Source organism: Periplaneta americana, chromosome 3 (genome assembly GCF_040183065.1).
Source record: "Periplaneta americana isolate PAMFEO1 chromosome 3, P.americana_PAMFEO1_priV1, whole genome shotgun sequence".
In the NCBI taxonomy this organism is placed as follows: Eukaryota; Metazoa; Arthropoda; class Insecta; order Blattodea; family Blattidae; genus Periplaneta; species Periplaneta americana.
Window position 1 is genome coordinate 37707344 of NC_091119.1, and position 16193 is coordinate 37723536.

The 16193-nt window shown below is 33.8% G+C and overlaps 1 protein-coding gene across 3 annotated transcripts in view; it reads right to left on the minus strand.

The window, feature by feature from the left end:
• LOC138695934 (phospholipid-transporting ATPase IF-like) overlaps window positions 1-16193 on the minus strand; it is a 344160-nt gene that overhangs the window by 312837 nt on the left and 15130 nt on the right. For 2 of the 3 annotated variants that reach the window (XM_069820330.1, XM_069820328.1), the window contains exon 2: window positions 13947-14124. In XM_069820330.1, the coding sequence (XP_069676431.1) occupies window positions 13947-13949 (3 nt within the window). In that variant the 5' untranslated portion in view covers window positions 13950-14124. Of the gene's footprint in view, window positions 1-13946; window positions 14341-16193 lie in introns of all 3 variants that reach the window. The other variant, XM_069820329.1, reaches the window with a different exon arrangement.

The window sequence follows — 16193 nt, forward strand, 5'->3', positions numbered from 1 at the left end:
GTAAATACATTTTAACGTTTAATAACGCTTATCTACGAGAATGTTCGACGCACAATAAATAAATGTATATCACACAAACACGCTAACACTGTTTAATTCAAATAACGAAACACAACATAAATCTATATGTAAATTTAATCTATACTAATAATAAATCTGTAGCCGAAATTTTTCTGGTAATTTTCGATTTTCCAAAAATAAGTGGTCCTAACATATATAATTAACCACCCTGAAACCGAAAAATCGCTTTTTTGAAATTTTTGTTTGTCTGTCTGTCTGTATGTTTGTTACCTTTTCACGCGATAATGGCTGAACGGATTTCGATGAAAATTGGAATGTAAATTAAGTTCATTGTAACTTAGATTTTAGGCTATATGGCATTCAAAATACATTATTTAAAAGGGGGGTTATAAGGGGACCTAAATTAAATAAATCGAAATATCTCGCGTATTATTGATTTCTGTGAAAAATGTTACATAACAAAAGTTTCTTTAAAAATTATTTGCGATAAGTTTTATTCTTTGAACAATTTTGATAGAACTGATATTTAATGAGATAAATGAGTTTTAAAATTAAAATAATTGCCATCTAAGGCCGTGTAACGAAATAAAAAACAAATGACTTGGTCTATAAGGGGCCTTGGACAACAACAATCGAAAGCTATGAAAGATAGCCTACAGAGAATGTTTCTGCGTTTATATGAAGTAATATCGGAAGCTAAATTAACCGATTTGTATAATTAATTATTATTTCACCATTGGAAAGTGTAGTTTCTCTAGATGGACATAATACTATAATGTTATTACAGTAACTTCTGATATAATAATGTAATATAATATAATATAATATAATATAATATAATATAATACTATATAATATAATTTAAGTTATTTGACGGCTTCAGAACCATAGTGGGCCAAGCGCCATTTACTGAATACGTAGAAAACAACAAGGGTTAAAATTAAGTTACCATAATTCAATGGAAACATATACAAGTAGAATAAAGTATACACATTAAATCTAAATGATGTCAATGTTCATTAAACTATGGTTGCATGTAATAACAATTAAGAAACATGTTAAAGGAATTGTCATTGCACCAAATGAGTGCTTTCTGGACCAAAATGATCGCATTTTAATTATTTAAATACAATTTAAATTAAGTAACATATTAAACGATTTATCCTTCTATCAAACACGAATGTTCCCTGGATCAAACGTCCATTTTAATTATGCAATTACTTTATATTTATTTCTAACAGGTGCAGCGGAGCGCACGGGTACGGCTAGTAGTAAATACAGATCTATACATATTGCGAGTGAGATACGTAAGTAAATACGAGTTTTTCAAGTCTGTATTCAGATTTTAGCTAGTTATTATGGTTTAAAAGTTTTGGTGCAATTTGTTGTTAAGCTTTATTATAGTGAATTACAGACGTGGACAAATTATTAGACTAAATTAATTATTGTATGTACAACGAAGCTGTATTTATCGGCAGAAATAATGAACAAAAATGTATTTTGCACAGAAATAATGAACAGAAAATTGACTCTGAAGGTTACTAATATTTTGTCAACATTCCCTTATTCTTTATTAACACGTTGGTTTTGTCAGGGATGCTGGAAACTAAAGTTTAACACTTTCTTTGAATATCAGCATCATTTAGCCAGATATCAGACAGTGCTTAAATGAGTCCATGTTTTGTTGTAAGCCTCTTTTTGTTCACTTTCTTCTTAAGTATAGATCACAGATTTTCAATTTCGTTCATGTCCGGTCTTCTTGCAGGCCATGGGAGAGCAGACTGTTGAATATCTTCTGCAGTATATAATTAAAACACCAGTAGTACCAACACAGATAGACAAAATATACTTAACCCTTAGAAAAATATACCGGAAGATGTAAACAATTATATTTACAACAATAGAGGCTCTGTGAATTATATTATAGTTGATATGACGAATTATATCAGACTATGTTTCCAAGAAAAACGTTTTAGTCTAATAATTTGTCCACGTCTGTATATGATATACGTAGTACGCTGTAACATTTATCTACAGTAGGTACTACAGTGCCCAGTACATGCGAAAATGTAAACTTTCTGTAATACTTAATAGAATTCAAAACATACGCGTGATATACATTACATAAAGTTATTCAACGGTAACTTGAGATTACAAATTTTTGTACATAGTAGGTAGTACAAACCTAAATTATTATTGTAATAATTATGTAATAGAGATATTTTACAAACACTTTCGTTAACTGGAAATAACTTTATATAAAAATAGGCAGAAGGAAGAAAATGTGCGTAAAAAACCATAAGAGAACTGTAGAATGAACATCGGAAGTACTATTCTACAATGGAACTTACAATATCATTTTACGTTAGTGTTGAATTAATAATACAGCTGCTAAATCATTACAACAAACGACTAAAATGATATCAGTTAATAAGAGTTTTTCTACATTTTTCATTTAAAAAGCTTCTTTGCGCTGTCTTCTATATCTTCCATATACAGTAGAACCTCTATCATCCGTGGTAATGAAGGGGGTGGAGTGAACAGTTAATTAAAAAAATCGGATAATCCGTATCATAAAAGCTTTTCATAAATTGAGTGCATAATACAGTTTCGTAATTTCCTCGTGACCTTTTTTTTAATACGCTAGATAGTGAATCAGAAGCTCACTAATTTAAGTCTGGTTTTCAACAACCGACTTTTAATGGCCAAGGAAACTCCTTATGACGGCTGACTGGAAAGATAGAAATAGTAGAGGTACAGAAATAGTTGTAGATTTATATACCGGTACCGTATACACTTTATATTCGTTTCTCATTAAATCCCACACAGTTATAATTCTATCTCATTTTATGATGCGAGATGAATCACAGTTTCTCTTTTCCCAAACCACTCAATTAGGCCTACTTGCACTTTATTTTCGTAGCACAACACATTTTCTTTTGACATCTGTGGAAAACATTTTGCGTAGAAGTTAGACAGTACGGCCACTAGAAGAGTAGATCATACTCTGTAAGGGTAAAGTATGAAAAAAAAACACCCTGTGGAAAAAACTTGTACTAATATAATGCACAGTACTTCATATTTTTTCTGCAGAAAAAGAAAAAGCGAGAGAGGAAGACATTCGGATAATCCACCAATCAGTTAACAGAGTGACGGAAAATCGGGGTTCTACTGTACACATCACTGTGGCATATTTTAGTAGTTTTCAAATCCTTAGAAAACAATTTGTTCACCATTTTATGCTTTCATGTACAGTTATAAAGTGTTTTCTATTTCTGGAAACAACAAGTAGATGATGATGATGATGATGATGATGATGGTGGTGGTGGTGGTGGTGGTGGTGATAATGGTTAGTGATGATGGTAATGGTGAAGATTATGGTGATGATAGTTATGGTGAATATTATGGTGGTGATAGTTATGGCGATGATTATTATGGTTATGGTGACAATAATGGTGATGGTGATGATAATGTTTATGTTAATAGTTATGGTGATTATGATTATGGCGATGATTACGGTCATGATGATAGTTATGGTAATGTTAATGAAATGCTTATAGTCGTGGTGATAGTAATGGCGATGGTGATAATTATGATCATGGTTATGGTTATGGTGATTATTATAGTGATGATGATAGTGATGGTGGTGGTTATGATGGTGATAGTTATGGAAATGGTAATATTTATGGTGATGGTGACAGTTTTGGTGATGATAGTTATGGTGATTATGGTGATAATAGTTATGGTGATTATAAGGATGGTGATGGTAATGGCGATTATGATGACTAAGAAGAAGAACTTCACTCCTCTGCAGCTCATGAAATTTCAGTTGCTCCACTGTTACGAAGTATGTAAATAGACAGTATACTGACTTCAGGAAATTGTGTCTCGTAGAGATGTGACCACATTATTGCGGATCATTGCGTAATCTTACGTAAAGTTGTCAGACAAATGGAAATTCCGCCGACTAATGTGTTAGAGCACGAGTGTTCAGTTCTTTGGGTACATATTTCTAACGAGCTTATCGAACATTTCTATGCTCCCCTTAATTGCTTATAGCCTACTCAATGCATTGGTGTATCAACACAAAAATGCTAGGTTAGAGAAAGATGACTTCCAATTCTCAAATAATGAATTAAATAAATTTCAGATTACCTATGACCTCTTCCGTATTTAATACACTTTTCTCTACACTAGCAATTTTATGTTAATAAAGAAAAAAGTTAAAGTTAACAATGGTACAACGAGTGACGTAAGTGTAAACTACTTATTCATTTACTCAATCATTCATTTGATTTATTTATTTATTTGTATTTTATTTACTTATTCACTTATTTATTTATTCATTTATTTAACTACTCATTTATTTATTTATTCCTTTATTATTTTATTTACTTACACATTCATTTATTTATTCATTTACTCAATCATTCATTTGATTATTTATTTATTTATTTATTTATTTATTTACTTATTTACTTATGTATTTATTCATTTATTTATTTATATTTATATATTTATATTTATTTATTTACTTATATTTTATTTTATTTAGTTATTTTTATTTTTAGTCATTTATTCATTCAGTCATTCACTTAAGGACTTATTTACTTACTTGAACATACACAATTCATAAATATACATCATTTGTAGACTAACATTTAAACATCAGGGTAAGATTCTTGAAGATAATAACGATAAAAAAATTGTTATGTTTATTTTACTTCAATTCTCTCATTTTTCAATTCTGGAGTGTCAAATTTAACTCTGATTTATCGTCTCTTATTGCACGGATATTTAAAAAGTTTATTAGACTATCATTTATAAGTTAAGTATCACTTGTGCCTCATGTAGAGGTTACACAATCATGTTTTTTTTTTTTTTTTTTTTTTTTTTTTTTTTTTTTTTTTTTTTTTTTTTTCCCCATTGTGGGCACAAAGATCATTCCTGGTCTATTATACTATTTTCCCGACTAGGCGCATTCTCAACCCAGACTTACTGCGCTAAGATTCGCTGTGTATTCGTGTTGGGAGCAGCAATGCTATTCTTGCCCGAACAAGCCTCCTCTGCGCTTCGCCAACCGGAGATCGGGGAAATTGTATGAAATTGAAATATTAACGGAATAATGCACATGTCTAACGTGGGGAAACGGAAGAACTCCGAGAAAAACCCTAACTGCGACCTTGTCCGCCACACGCGTCACTATGGAGTTTTCATGTTTTCCTTTAACCGGAGTTTGCTAGTTATCGTGTCCCACCATTTTTTCTACCGTGAGGATCGGTGACCCCGTTCCATAAGCTACACCCTTAAACACTTCTTCGATACAACCGAAGATCGAACCCGGGACCTCCGAGTTAATAGTCAGGTAAGCTAATCTCTACACCAAGAATGCTATACGTAATCCATTTGAAATCAAGTCATTACAATGTGTAGTGCCCTTGCATTATTTTGCTACGTTAAGTGGCACCACAATCTAGTATATACAGTCACGAAGCTCAATACTTAATAAATATGCATCCATAGATAGTTGCTAACCACCAGGATCGCTACTATCGCCTCATCACACACTCTTTCCCTAGCAGACGATAAAATGTATTGTACTTTCGATATTATGTTCTTCTGAAAAAAAATAACACCTTCCTTCCACTATTGAAATATGAAATACATAAGGTTTATATATTATTTTCATAAAGTATACATTATATTTTATAAACTCACTTTCCTGGATCTTTCGGAAGAAGGATACCTCTGACACCTCTTTCTTACAATTTATAGTACTATAAACGTTTCCTTGTCCCATATTATTATTCAAATTATTGTGTTTTAGTCAATTACAGTTATTACAACCGATAACGAACATCTCACAGTTTACACAACTTTTCACAACAGTGCGAAATACGGCACAGTCAATGCCTTTTCGATCTAGACCAGGCCGTAATGTACGTTCGGGTTTTCTATTTCAGTGTATGGAGCTCAATGAAATATTGTATTATAACTTTATTGGGTATCATTGCTAAGTTTTATTTAGTGTAATGTATCCGTAAGTTCCGTTTACTTCTTTTTGCATAATATGTTGCAGAAATAATTACAAAACTGTTTTATTTTAATGTGAAGAGAATTTTATATGTTAGCATAATCTGTTCGCATCAACATTTTAAGTTTAGAATGGAAGCTATTCTGAGGTTTAATAAAAAGAATATAAGTTAAATATAGTAAACATAACCTATAATTTCCATATGACATAACATACATATGTAATGGCAGGGCATTGGAGACCATTAAAATTAGACAGAAAGGGGCAACTGGTACAGTAAACATAACCTATAATTTCAACATATCTAAATATCTGTGCGATGCAACTGAAAATTATTGAATCGTTCATAAATTAATATACAAGAATTTCGCAATATTTAATCGAAATAAAGGCAGGTATTACACATATGAACAACGTAATTTTCACACCAAAAATAATATTAAACCTTAACTCGCAAGTGTATCATGTCTTAAATGTCTCATAATCATTGTTTTAAATTTTATTAATGCAATTACACTAGATTTTAGAGAAATATATTTTACTCTTTGTGCATTCCAATTAATTTATATGGTTGAAACATCGCTCTTCGTGATCGGGTTAAGCGAGTCACATGGTCTGCCTTACGGCCTGTATTAGATCACGTTGACAGTGGCAAAGTCTATTGTTCCTAGTACTCACAGCGCCCAAGCGCCTAGCAACTATCGCGAGAAATGCAAAAAATCATCCAAAGCTTCGTGACTGTATATACTAGACTGTGGTGGCACCAAGTTTTTCAGTTGAGTTGTGAATTCTGCATTTCCCTTTCGCATGTCACGCTCTGTAAGCCGCCTAAGAGATAACAATAAGATAACACAGGGCAAACACAAGACGATTGGACTCATCTAGTCGCTATGGAAGGAATTAAGTTTCGTGTAAACTTCGTCGTTTTGTGATCGTGTGACTGAAATCAGGGATGTGATGGAGGGTGCTCGCAAGGGCTCGCGAGAGCCCTTTGTTAAATATTCATACTATTAGTTCCGAGACTTTTGTTAGATTTTCTAGATTCACCCATACGTGCTACATGCCCCACCCATTTCAAACGTCTGGAAGAAAAAAAAGGAAAATATGAAACATTAAATAAATTAATATTTTTGCTAAATAATACTTTTACACTAGGAAGTTAAACGCAGAATAAATATGGGAAATGCCTGTTATTATTCGGTTGAGAAGCTTTTCTCATCTAGTCTGCTGTCAAAAAATCTGAAAGTTAGAATTTATAAACAGTTATATTACCGGTTGTTCTTTATGGTTGTGAAACTTGGACTCTCACTTTGAGAGAGGAACATAGGTTAAGAGTGTTTGAGAATAAGGTTCTTAGGAAAATATTTGGGGCTAAGAGGGATGAAGTTACAGGAGAATGGAGAAAATTACACAACGCAGAACTACACTCATTGTTTTCTTCACCTGACATAATTAGGAACATTAAATCCAGACGTTTGAGATGGGCAGAGCATTAGCACGTATGGGCGAATCCAGAAATGCATATAATGTTAGTTGGGAGGTCGGAGGGAAAAAGACCTTTGCATAGGCCGAGACGTAGATGGGAGGATAATATTAAAAAGGATTTGAGGGAGGAAGGATATGATGATAGAGAGTGGATTAATCTTGCACAGGATAGGGACCGATGGTGGGCTTATGTGAGGGCGGCAATGAACCTCCGGGTTCCTTAAAAGCCAGTAAGTAAGTAAGTTCTAGTAATACTTTTACACTGAGACCCATCAATGGTCCGCTTACCACAGATTGGGAAACGCTGCTGTATGTTAAATGAACCGCATCTCAACAGAAACACGTCAGCGAGTTACAGTAAACGTATATCTTTAACATAAACGTCAAGACTGTACCTATGTGCTACATTACGTAACGAGACGTGACCTTCGCCCACAATAGAAGACATTTTATGGTCAATTAAATATTTCTAAACAATGATGAGCATAGTCATGAGACGAGGTGCCATTTGTCAATTGGAACGGGTCTCAGGGCGTGCCTGTCGGTCCTTCGCAAAACCAAGGTTCTCGATATAAACAAGTCATAATTGTCACACATTGCTTTATAGTCTGTTTCGGCCAAATAATATTGATAGTGCAATATCGAATACTCTTTTACGCTAAAGGTTCTTGTTGCTAAAGGCCGGTTCACAATAAACCGGGAACGGAAAGGACAACAAGAACGATAAGGGAAATAATGTTAAAATAAATGTATTTAAATGTGAGCATTCTCAAGAGTTAATTGTGAATACTCACATTTAAATATATTTATTTTAACAATATTTCCGTTCTCGTTCTCGTTGTCGTTTCCGTTCCCGGTTTATTGCGAACCAGCCTTAACGCGGGTCAGTAAATTGACGAAAAAGCACGCTCTGGAGTGTAGGTGTACAGTGCACGGCATACTGTTCACGTCCTAGTCAGTGACAGCGCGAGCATTATAATTTGGGGAGACATTCGGGTGGGCAGAACTCAATCGAGGCAGGTAACACTCAGACGCCGCGGTAGTCACCAGAAACCGAAGAGTTTATTAGAAGGATCAACCAGTTTCCAAAATATCTTAATTTAACTTTTTAATTTCATTCATTCTAGTTTCCTGCCCAAAGGCATATCTTTCACTGCAACCTTTCCTATTTTCTGCCTTCCTCTATGTCTCTGCATATGATCCATATATGAAGAGTCCACTGCAAGAATGATGGATGTCATTTGGAATACATTTTGCAGGAGAAGCAATTGAAAGTTTGAAATGCTTAGCGCTCAAAGCTTAACTGTGATTTTCCGATCATTACTTGACAATGACTATCAGGTCCACACCTGTGGAGTAACGGTTAGCGCGTCTAGCCGCAAAACCGGGTGGCCCGGGTTCGATTCCCGGTTGGGGCAAGTTACCTGGTTGAGGTTTTTCCGGGGTTTTCCCTCAACCCAATATGAGCAAATGCTGGGTAACTTTCGGTGTTGGACCCCGGACACATTTCACCGGCATTATCACCTTCATCTCATTCAGACGCTAAATAACCTAAGCTGTTGAGAAAGCGTCGTAAAATAACCTACTAAAATAAAAAAAATAAATGACTATCAGTGTTAATGTCATATAACTCTGTATGTATATTCTGTATGTCTTAAGCTATGCATTGACAGTCTTGGTTCATTTTCGACAAGAAAGTGACATCCATCATTCTTGCAGTGGACTCTTCATATCTTAATGTCGTCTATCATCTTAATTTATAGTGTCTATGAAATGTGTTCTATAGTGTCAGTGAAATGTGTCCTAAAGTGTCAGTGAAATGCGTCACAGTGCCACTACAGTGAGTGAGATGAGAGTAAAGTGAAAGATTATTATCCGTACCAATGTGAAACTTATGTAGGGCCTATACATATGTAGGTTGTATTGTAAAATTAGGTTCACTTATTAATTAGGTTATTTTATGTATTATTATTAATTGTAATTATTGTGTTAAATTGTATTGTGTATTCATATTATATTGTGTATATAATTGTATTGTGTATTGTAATTTTATTGTGTACTGTTTATATTGTGTATACCACTACCCCGGGTGCTTGTCCACTTGCAGTGTAAATAAATACATAAGACATCATCTGATATCTTCTTCTGCTCCGAACTCTTCTCCCGTTCACCATTCCTTCCGGTGCATCCTTCGGACAGTTTCTTTTCAGCCAGTGACCCAACTAATTCCTTCTTCTTTTCCTGATCAGTTTCAGCATCGTTATTTCTTCACCCATTCTTTCCAAAACAGCTTCATTTCTTATTGTCTGTCCATTTCACACGCTCCATTCTTCTCCATATCCACATTTCAAATGCTTCTATTCGTTTCTCTTCACTTCATCGTAATGTCCATGTTTCTGCCCCGTACAATGCCACACTCCACACAGAGCACTTCACCAGTATCTTCCTTAACTTTGTAATTTATAATAACTAATAATATTATCATTCATAGTGTTGTTATAATAATCATTTGAAATTCTATCATTTTTTGTTTCATCACGTATCCCAGAACGGGTGCCCGTATTCGGTGAGAGGAAAAGACGCATTTTACGTCAAAACTATGCTTATGAATTCTGTATCGCATTTAACTTCCAGGATTGGAGATGTATTTTAAAGACACAACCGCCATAAAATCACTTGGTTTTGGAGGAGATTAAAAAACAGGCTACTCTAGTATTTTATGTCACTTAATATAAATATTTAATTAAAACAAAGTTATTACATTTTGTATTTTGACTTTCAAAAAGTAAGAAGGGTATTATAGGAGATGGGGTCCTCAATAGATGAGTAAATTTATTTTATGGAGAGAACTAGAAGTTGAAAATTACAAGATACAATATCATCTTTCTAACATATTATTTCGCCTTGCCTTTGCTGAGCAAAATGACCAATGTTTTTGCACAAATCCATTTTATACAATATGGAGATGATAGGTATGAGTTGAGACGATCCTGTCATGTTTGTACACCGATGATTTCGTACTCTGAGTTTAGTCACTGGAGTACACAAGAACATCCGGCGAACAATGTCAACGTTTGGGTAAATCTGCTAAAGTCAATATTGTCAATATTATTTTTAAGTAAAATTGTTCGCGAGTTACAGTTACCTTAAAATTGCCTGAACATTTCCGCCTTTCCATTTAATTTTTGTAAATGTCTAGCTAAGTAAATAGAATAGAATGTTTTATTGTCGATGGCAGAGTTAAGGTCATAAGGCCTTCTCTTCCACTCAACCAGCTTTAATCAATACAATAGTGACATATATGTTTAAATTATGAATATTTACAATACATTAAAGATTCTACAGCAATATCCTTGAGCTGAATTTTAACGACTAGAACATATTTATTTAATTTCAGATAAAGCCTATACTTTCCCTTTTAAATTAGTCAAGTCAGCTTTACAAGGAGCTATATCCCAAAAACCAGATTTGTATACTATACGTTACTGTTTGTCAACAGAAAACCACAAATTTAAGTCACACAGAAAGTGTGCACTCAATGTTGGGTCTCTGACGTCTTGTCAACACAGTTGAGATATGTAGATAAAAAGGGAATAATTGAGCCAGGTTCTGGTAGAGTTCCTGGGTAGCTCAATCGGTAGAGCGTTAGCGCGCTCAGCCAAAGGTCCCTTGTTCGATGCCCGGCCCCAGAACAATTTTCCCTTGAAATTATTCAATTCTTAACTATGTTTAATTGTAATAATTCTGAAGCAAAACAACGCAATAATAAAATCATTCTTAAAAATGCTTAAGTGAGTTATAATGCAAAGCAAAATAAAGCAGTAAAATTACAATGCTTAAGTTACTATGAGTTATAGTTCGGAAATAAAACAAAGTAGTAATAATTACTCCTTAACAATGCTTTTGTGAATTGCAGTTCGTAATCAAAACAACTCAATAATAATAATTCTTAAAAATGTTTGTGAGTTATAATTCGAAAACAAAACAACGCAATAATAAATGTTTAAAAATGTTTAATTGCGAGGTTAATTCGGAAGCAAAATAATGCAATAATAATCATTCTTAAAAAGTGTAATTGTGAGTTACAACTCGGAAGCAAAACAACACAACAGGCATAATCATTCCAAAAAGGTGAACTGAGTGTTGTAATTCGGAAGCAAAACACCGCAATAATAATCAATCTTTAAAATGTTCAATTGTGATCTTAATTCGGAAGCAAAAGAATACAGCAATTAATAATTTTAATAACTTTAACAATACTAAATTGCGAGTTATAATTGATTAAGAAGCAAAATAATGCATCTAATAAATCGTTCTTATCAATGTTTAATTTTGTTTTAATTCAGAGAAGATATATTAGAAAAATAATTAACACATTCCTTACTGGTGGCAGACTACAGTCACTAATCGCGATCAGCATTATAGCGATTAGCTCCGATCGCGATTACCGAAAATGTGGTGACACATTAGGTCACGCTTGGTCCCGTGTGGTCAACAGCTGAATTACCATAGAGGAAACAATTTTCTCTATATACATACGTATACGTTCGTTACCCTTCTGGATAACACTAAAGTTCATACTTTCTTTTGATATTTGTTCTTTTTTTTTTCCTTTTTTTTTTTGTTGTTTCTTGCAGCGTGATATGGGAATTTATTTGTTAAAATTGTTCTATGCTTTACAATGTAAACTGATACAATTTATACAATTACTATTTATATTATTTTGAAAAGAGATTTTATAACCTATAAAATTTATATCATTCCAGAAAATTTATATTATTTTGTAATAAAACATATTTTAAAATTAACCCTAACCTCAACGATAGCGTCGTAATGGAGACTGAAATTGAAAATCTGAAAAAGAAACCAGTTCCAGTTTGTAATCCATTATTTATTGAAATGAAACAACTTTTAGCAGTCTTCCATTGCTCTCTCTCTCTCTCTCTCTCTCCCTCTCTCTCTCTCTCTCTCTATATATATATATATATATATATATATATATAATTCACCTGTCATTTGTTAATATATTTCTTTTTACTTTTCTCACATCTGCATTAAATTTCTCCACTACGTCTAATAGGAGCCAAATTAATTTTCTAGCCATTCATTTTCGTTTCTATTTCATATAATACAATGGAAGGGGTAACAAAATTCAACAGCAGAAGCTATCACGACTTCCTAAATAATATAAATCAAGGTGATTCGAAACCAAAGATTACTAAAATGTTACTTTCGTCCACTGGGCCGTGCCTCAGCGCAATAATCTTGTTTTGGAAACAGGATTTAGCTCCTGATCGCGATCGGGACGGTGACACCAGCAAATAGGGGTTATAAAGAATGGACACTTCGCGTCGGTACCGTTGATGTAGCCGGACTGATTTCAATAACCTTCAAGCCAGCTAAAGCGTGAGATTCTGCTTTCTCCCTAGAGTTGGCGCTGACATCACACCAGCTAGCAGTCGACACAGCGGAAATATAACACATATAATTAACACATCTAGGTACATTATGTACTCAAATAAAATAAATTGGATCCATAAAATAATAAATCTGTCATTAACTGTAATGTCTAGACTCTAGAGTTCCTTTATAATGAGAGTTGAGACGTTGACACCAACAACAATTAAAATATGTAATGATTTGATAGCGCTGAAAATGGAGAAACAAAACTCTTACGAGAAGTAAAACCATATACCTATATTATATTATATACAAATATTAAACGAATTCGATACTTAATTTTATAATGTATTATATTATTTTATAATATAATTTATTATATCTGAAATATAAAATATTATTATTACAACTAGTTTGTCACTGAGAAATAAGGAAACGCTGTTAACTTGAATTTATTTGAAGCAAAGCGTTACTGGATTATGCAATAAGGTAGGCGATGTTTGGATCCTGTGTCTCAATTCTATTCTCACTTATTATCTTGGCGTATGCTCGATTACACTAACCTCTAGCGCTTGAAAGTGGAACTAAACGCTGGCGCACAGAGAAACAAAACACAGGAAAATTCGCTCAGTGTCCATTCTTTATAATCCCTATTCGCTGGTGACACACTACAAACCCGATCGCGATTAGGTCGATAATGCGATTAGTGATTGTAGTCTGTCACCAGTATAAAAGAAACCCTAGCAATGTTAATTTAGATTAATCCTACCATCAAAATGTTTCTTCGGAAAAATATAGTTAGGCCTACGAAAAAAATAAGTAATCGTGAAATTGCAAGAATGCTAACGAGATTTCAAGCTAGTGCAAGAAGCTGTCAGTGCAGCTGTCCTAAGACAAGGCAGTGTCTGGTATCCATGTATGAGACTGACCTAGATTCGCGCGTGGAGAGGGATCGTTCGAAGTTAGGTAAACCGAGTGAAGGAGAAAAGAAGAGTCCAGTACTCACCATCCCACAAGCACCTGAGAGCGGACGATAGATTCAAGTTGTCTCACGCTCCAGGAACGGCGAAATTTTCGATCAGCTGTCCGCAGGCATCTGGTAAGAATCCCATGGCGTCCTCGATACACATTGTTACACTCGCTGGTGATGTTTCCTGTACACTCACTGTCATTGTCTTCCAGTCCTACAAACGAAAAGATATTGCTGAGCACCGGTGGCGATGATACACAAATTCTTTCATTACATTCGATCAACATAAACCGGCCTCTCGCAGTAAGCCAGCATGTTAAGGTCAAATATTCTGCCTCTCTCACTACCAGCCAACGAGGCAGAAAGACGGTCGGTCACTTGCACTTTCGTCCTTTTCACTCAGCTTCGCGTATCTCCGAACATGTCACAGCTAATAAAATAAAATCATATGACTCTTTATGAACATTAGATTCTTCTTTCTGCCTTTGTCACAGCTCTACAAGTAGTCCTGCTGCTATTGCTAAGAACTTACAAACACAGCGAACAAACACTTTTAAGCTCGGAATAAATTCCCTGGTGTGACTAACCTGTTTTACCGCCTATCTGTGTTATCAGCTGTGCGTGGCAGTACTGACTTTGAATTATTTAAAATGCACATTTACCAACAAATGCTAGAAACAGCAACTTTAATGTCCAATTAAATAATATATATATATATATATATATATATATATATAATTTTCTGATTATACGAAATGTAAATAGTCTATAAATTACTATAACGCTGCATAAATTAAATTTTTAGTGATTTTCACATAAATACACGTTTCCTAACACTCCTGAAATTGAAAAATTGGTTTTGAGCTGTCTGTGTACAGCGATTTCTCATAAAATATTGGTCGAATTCTGCTTTCAGTTACTAATGTCATTTTAGCAGATAATCATATACACGAAATAACAATTTAGTACAAAATCAATAAGTCTAACATACGATATCAATTCACTTCAAATCAAATCCAACCATTTTCTTAGTAAAGTTTTAATTGCATGAGTGAAAAAAATAATTTCCAAAAATATATTATTATACACAGAACGAATTATACTTTTCGTTGCGATTTTAGTCTAACTTTTACCTTCTCCGGCCAGGTGCCTCGCTCTTTCTTAAAGGATTAACTATCTCTAGTTGCAAACCCCCGTTGTTTTACGTTGGAGAATTGAGGAGCATAGTATCAAAGTTAGACAACTCCATTTTTTTCAATTTCGAGATATCAATTGTTTCTCATAAAATTTTGTAAGCTGAATGCGATTCTGGAACTGTTTAGGTTCAAAAACGGACAGAACAGAGCGAAAATAGCACATAATTGTGCGCTTTAGAATCAACATGTAGACAGCTCCACTGTGGCTTGGTTTCAAATTAAGACAATTCCTTCGGTAGCCAATGAGAAGCTCACATTCGTACCATCTTTTCCCATCATGCATCGCCAATCCAACATGGCTGATTGTTTATATAATCGGTTTGTGGATGAATAAGTACTGTTTTATGTAAATTTTCTTTGTCAAATTATAAGTTACATCGTTATTTCAATAAGAATATGAAAGTTCATGTCAAAGAAGTTCATCAAAAAAAAAAAAAGCGAGAAAGCGTGGTGTCAACAAATCAACCTGGGAACGCAGAAAAGAAAAGATTGCCAGATGAGTAACTACAATCCTTTTTTTCTATAGCCCAGTAACATTATTTTTTTAATTAATTGCGATTATATTTGTTTAAAAATCTAATTACAGTACCTGCAAAAGTACAAATTATACTAAAGACATGGATATGAAATAGGCTACTTTGTTTTTCCATTTAGTAAACCTAGAAAGTCAATTTCTTTTTAGCTTACATAACCTACTGGTATATTTTGTTGGTTATATTGAAGACTAAACCCTAAGGCTGTCTGCAAAAAATCAAAACAATCCTTTTTATGTTATAGCTACTCCAACGTCATTGCCGATCTGTCCAGCATGTGTGAAGAATTGGAGTGTGTGGATCATGATGAACTAGCACTACTTGATAACTTGTAAAATAAAGAAGACGTTCTTCACTTTCACACCTTTGGACATATATTCATGTAGTTGTTCAATCAAAAAAATCTCTCAAGTAATTTTTATTTGTTTCTAAGGAGGAATTTGTTGTATTTTTTTGACAACTCATGTAAGAAAATTTATTCCACTTCAGACAATTGTGATATGCAATATAGATTAATATCGTGATTTACAAGTGTGAAACTAATATAAAGTTGT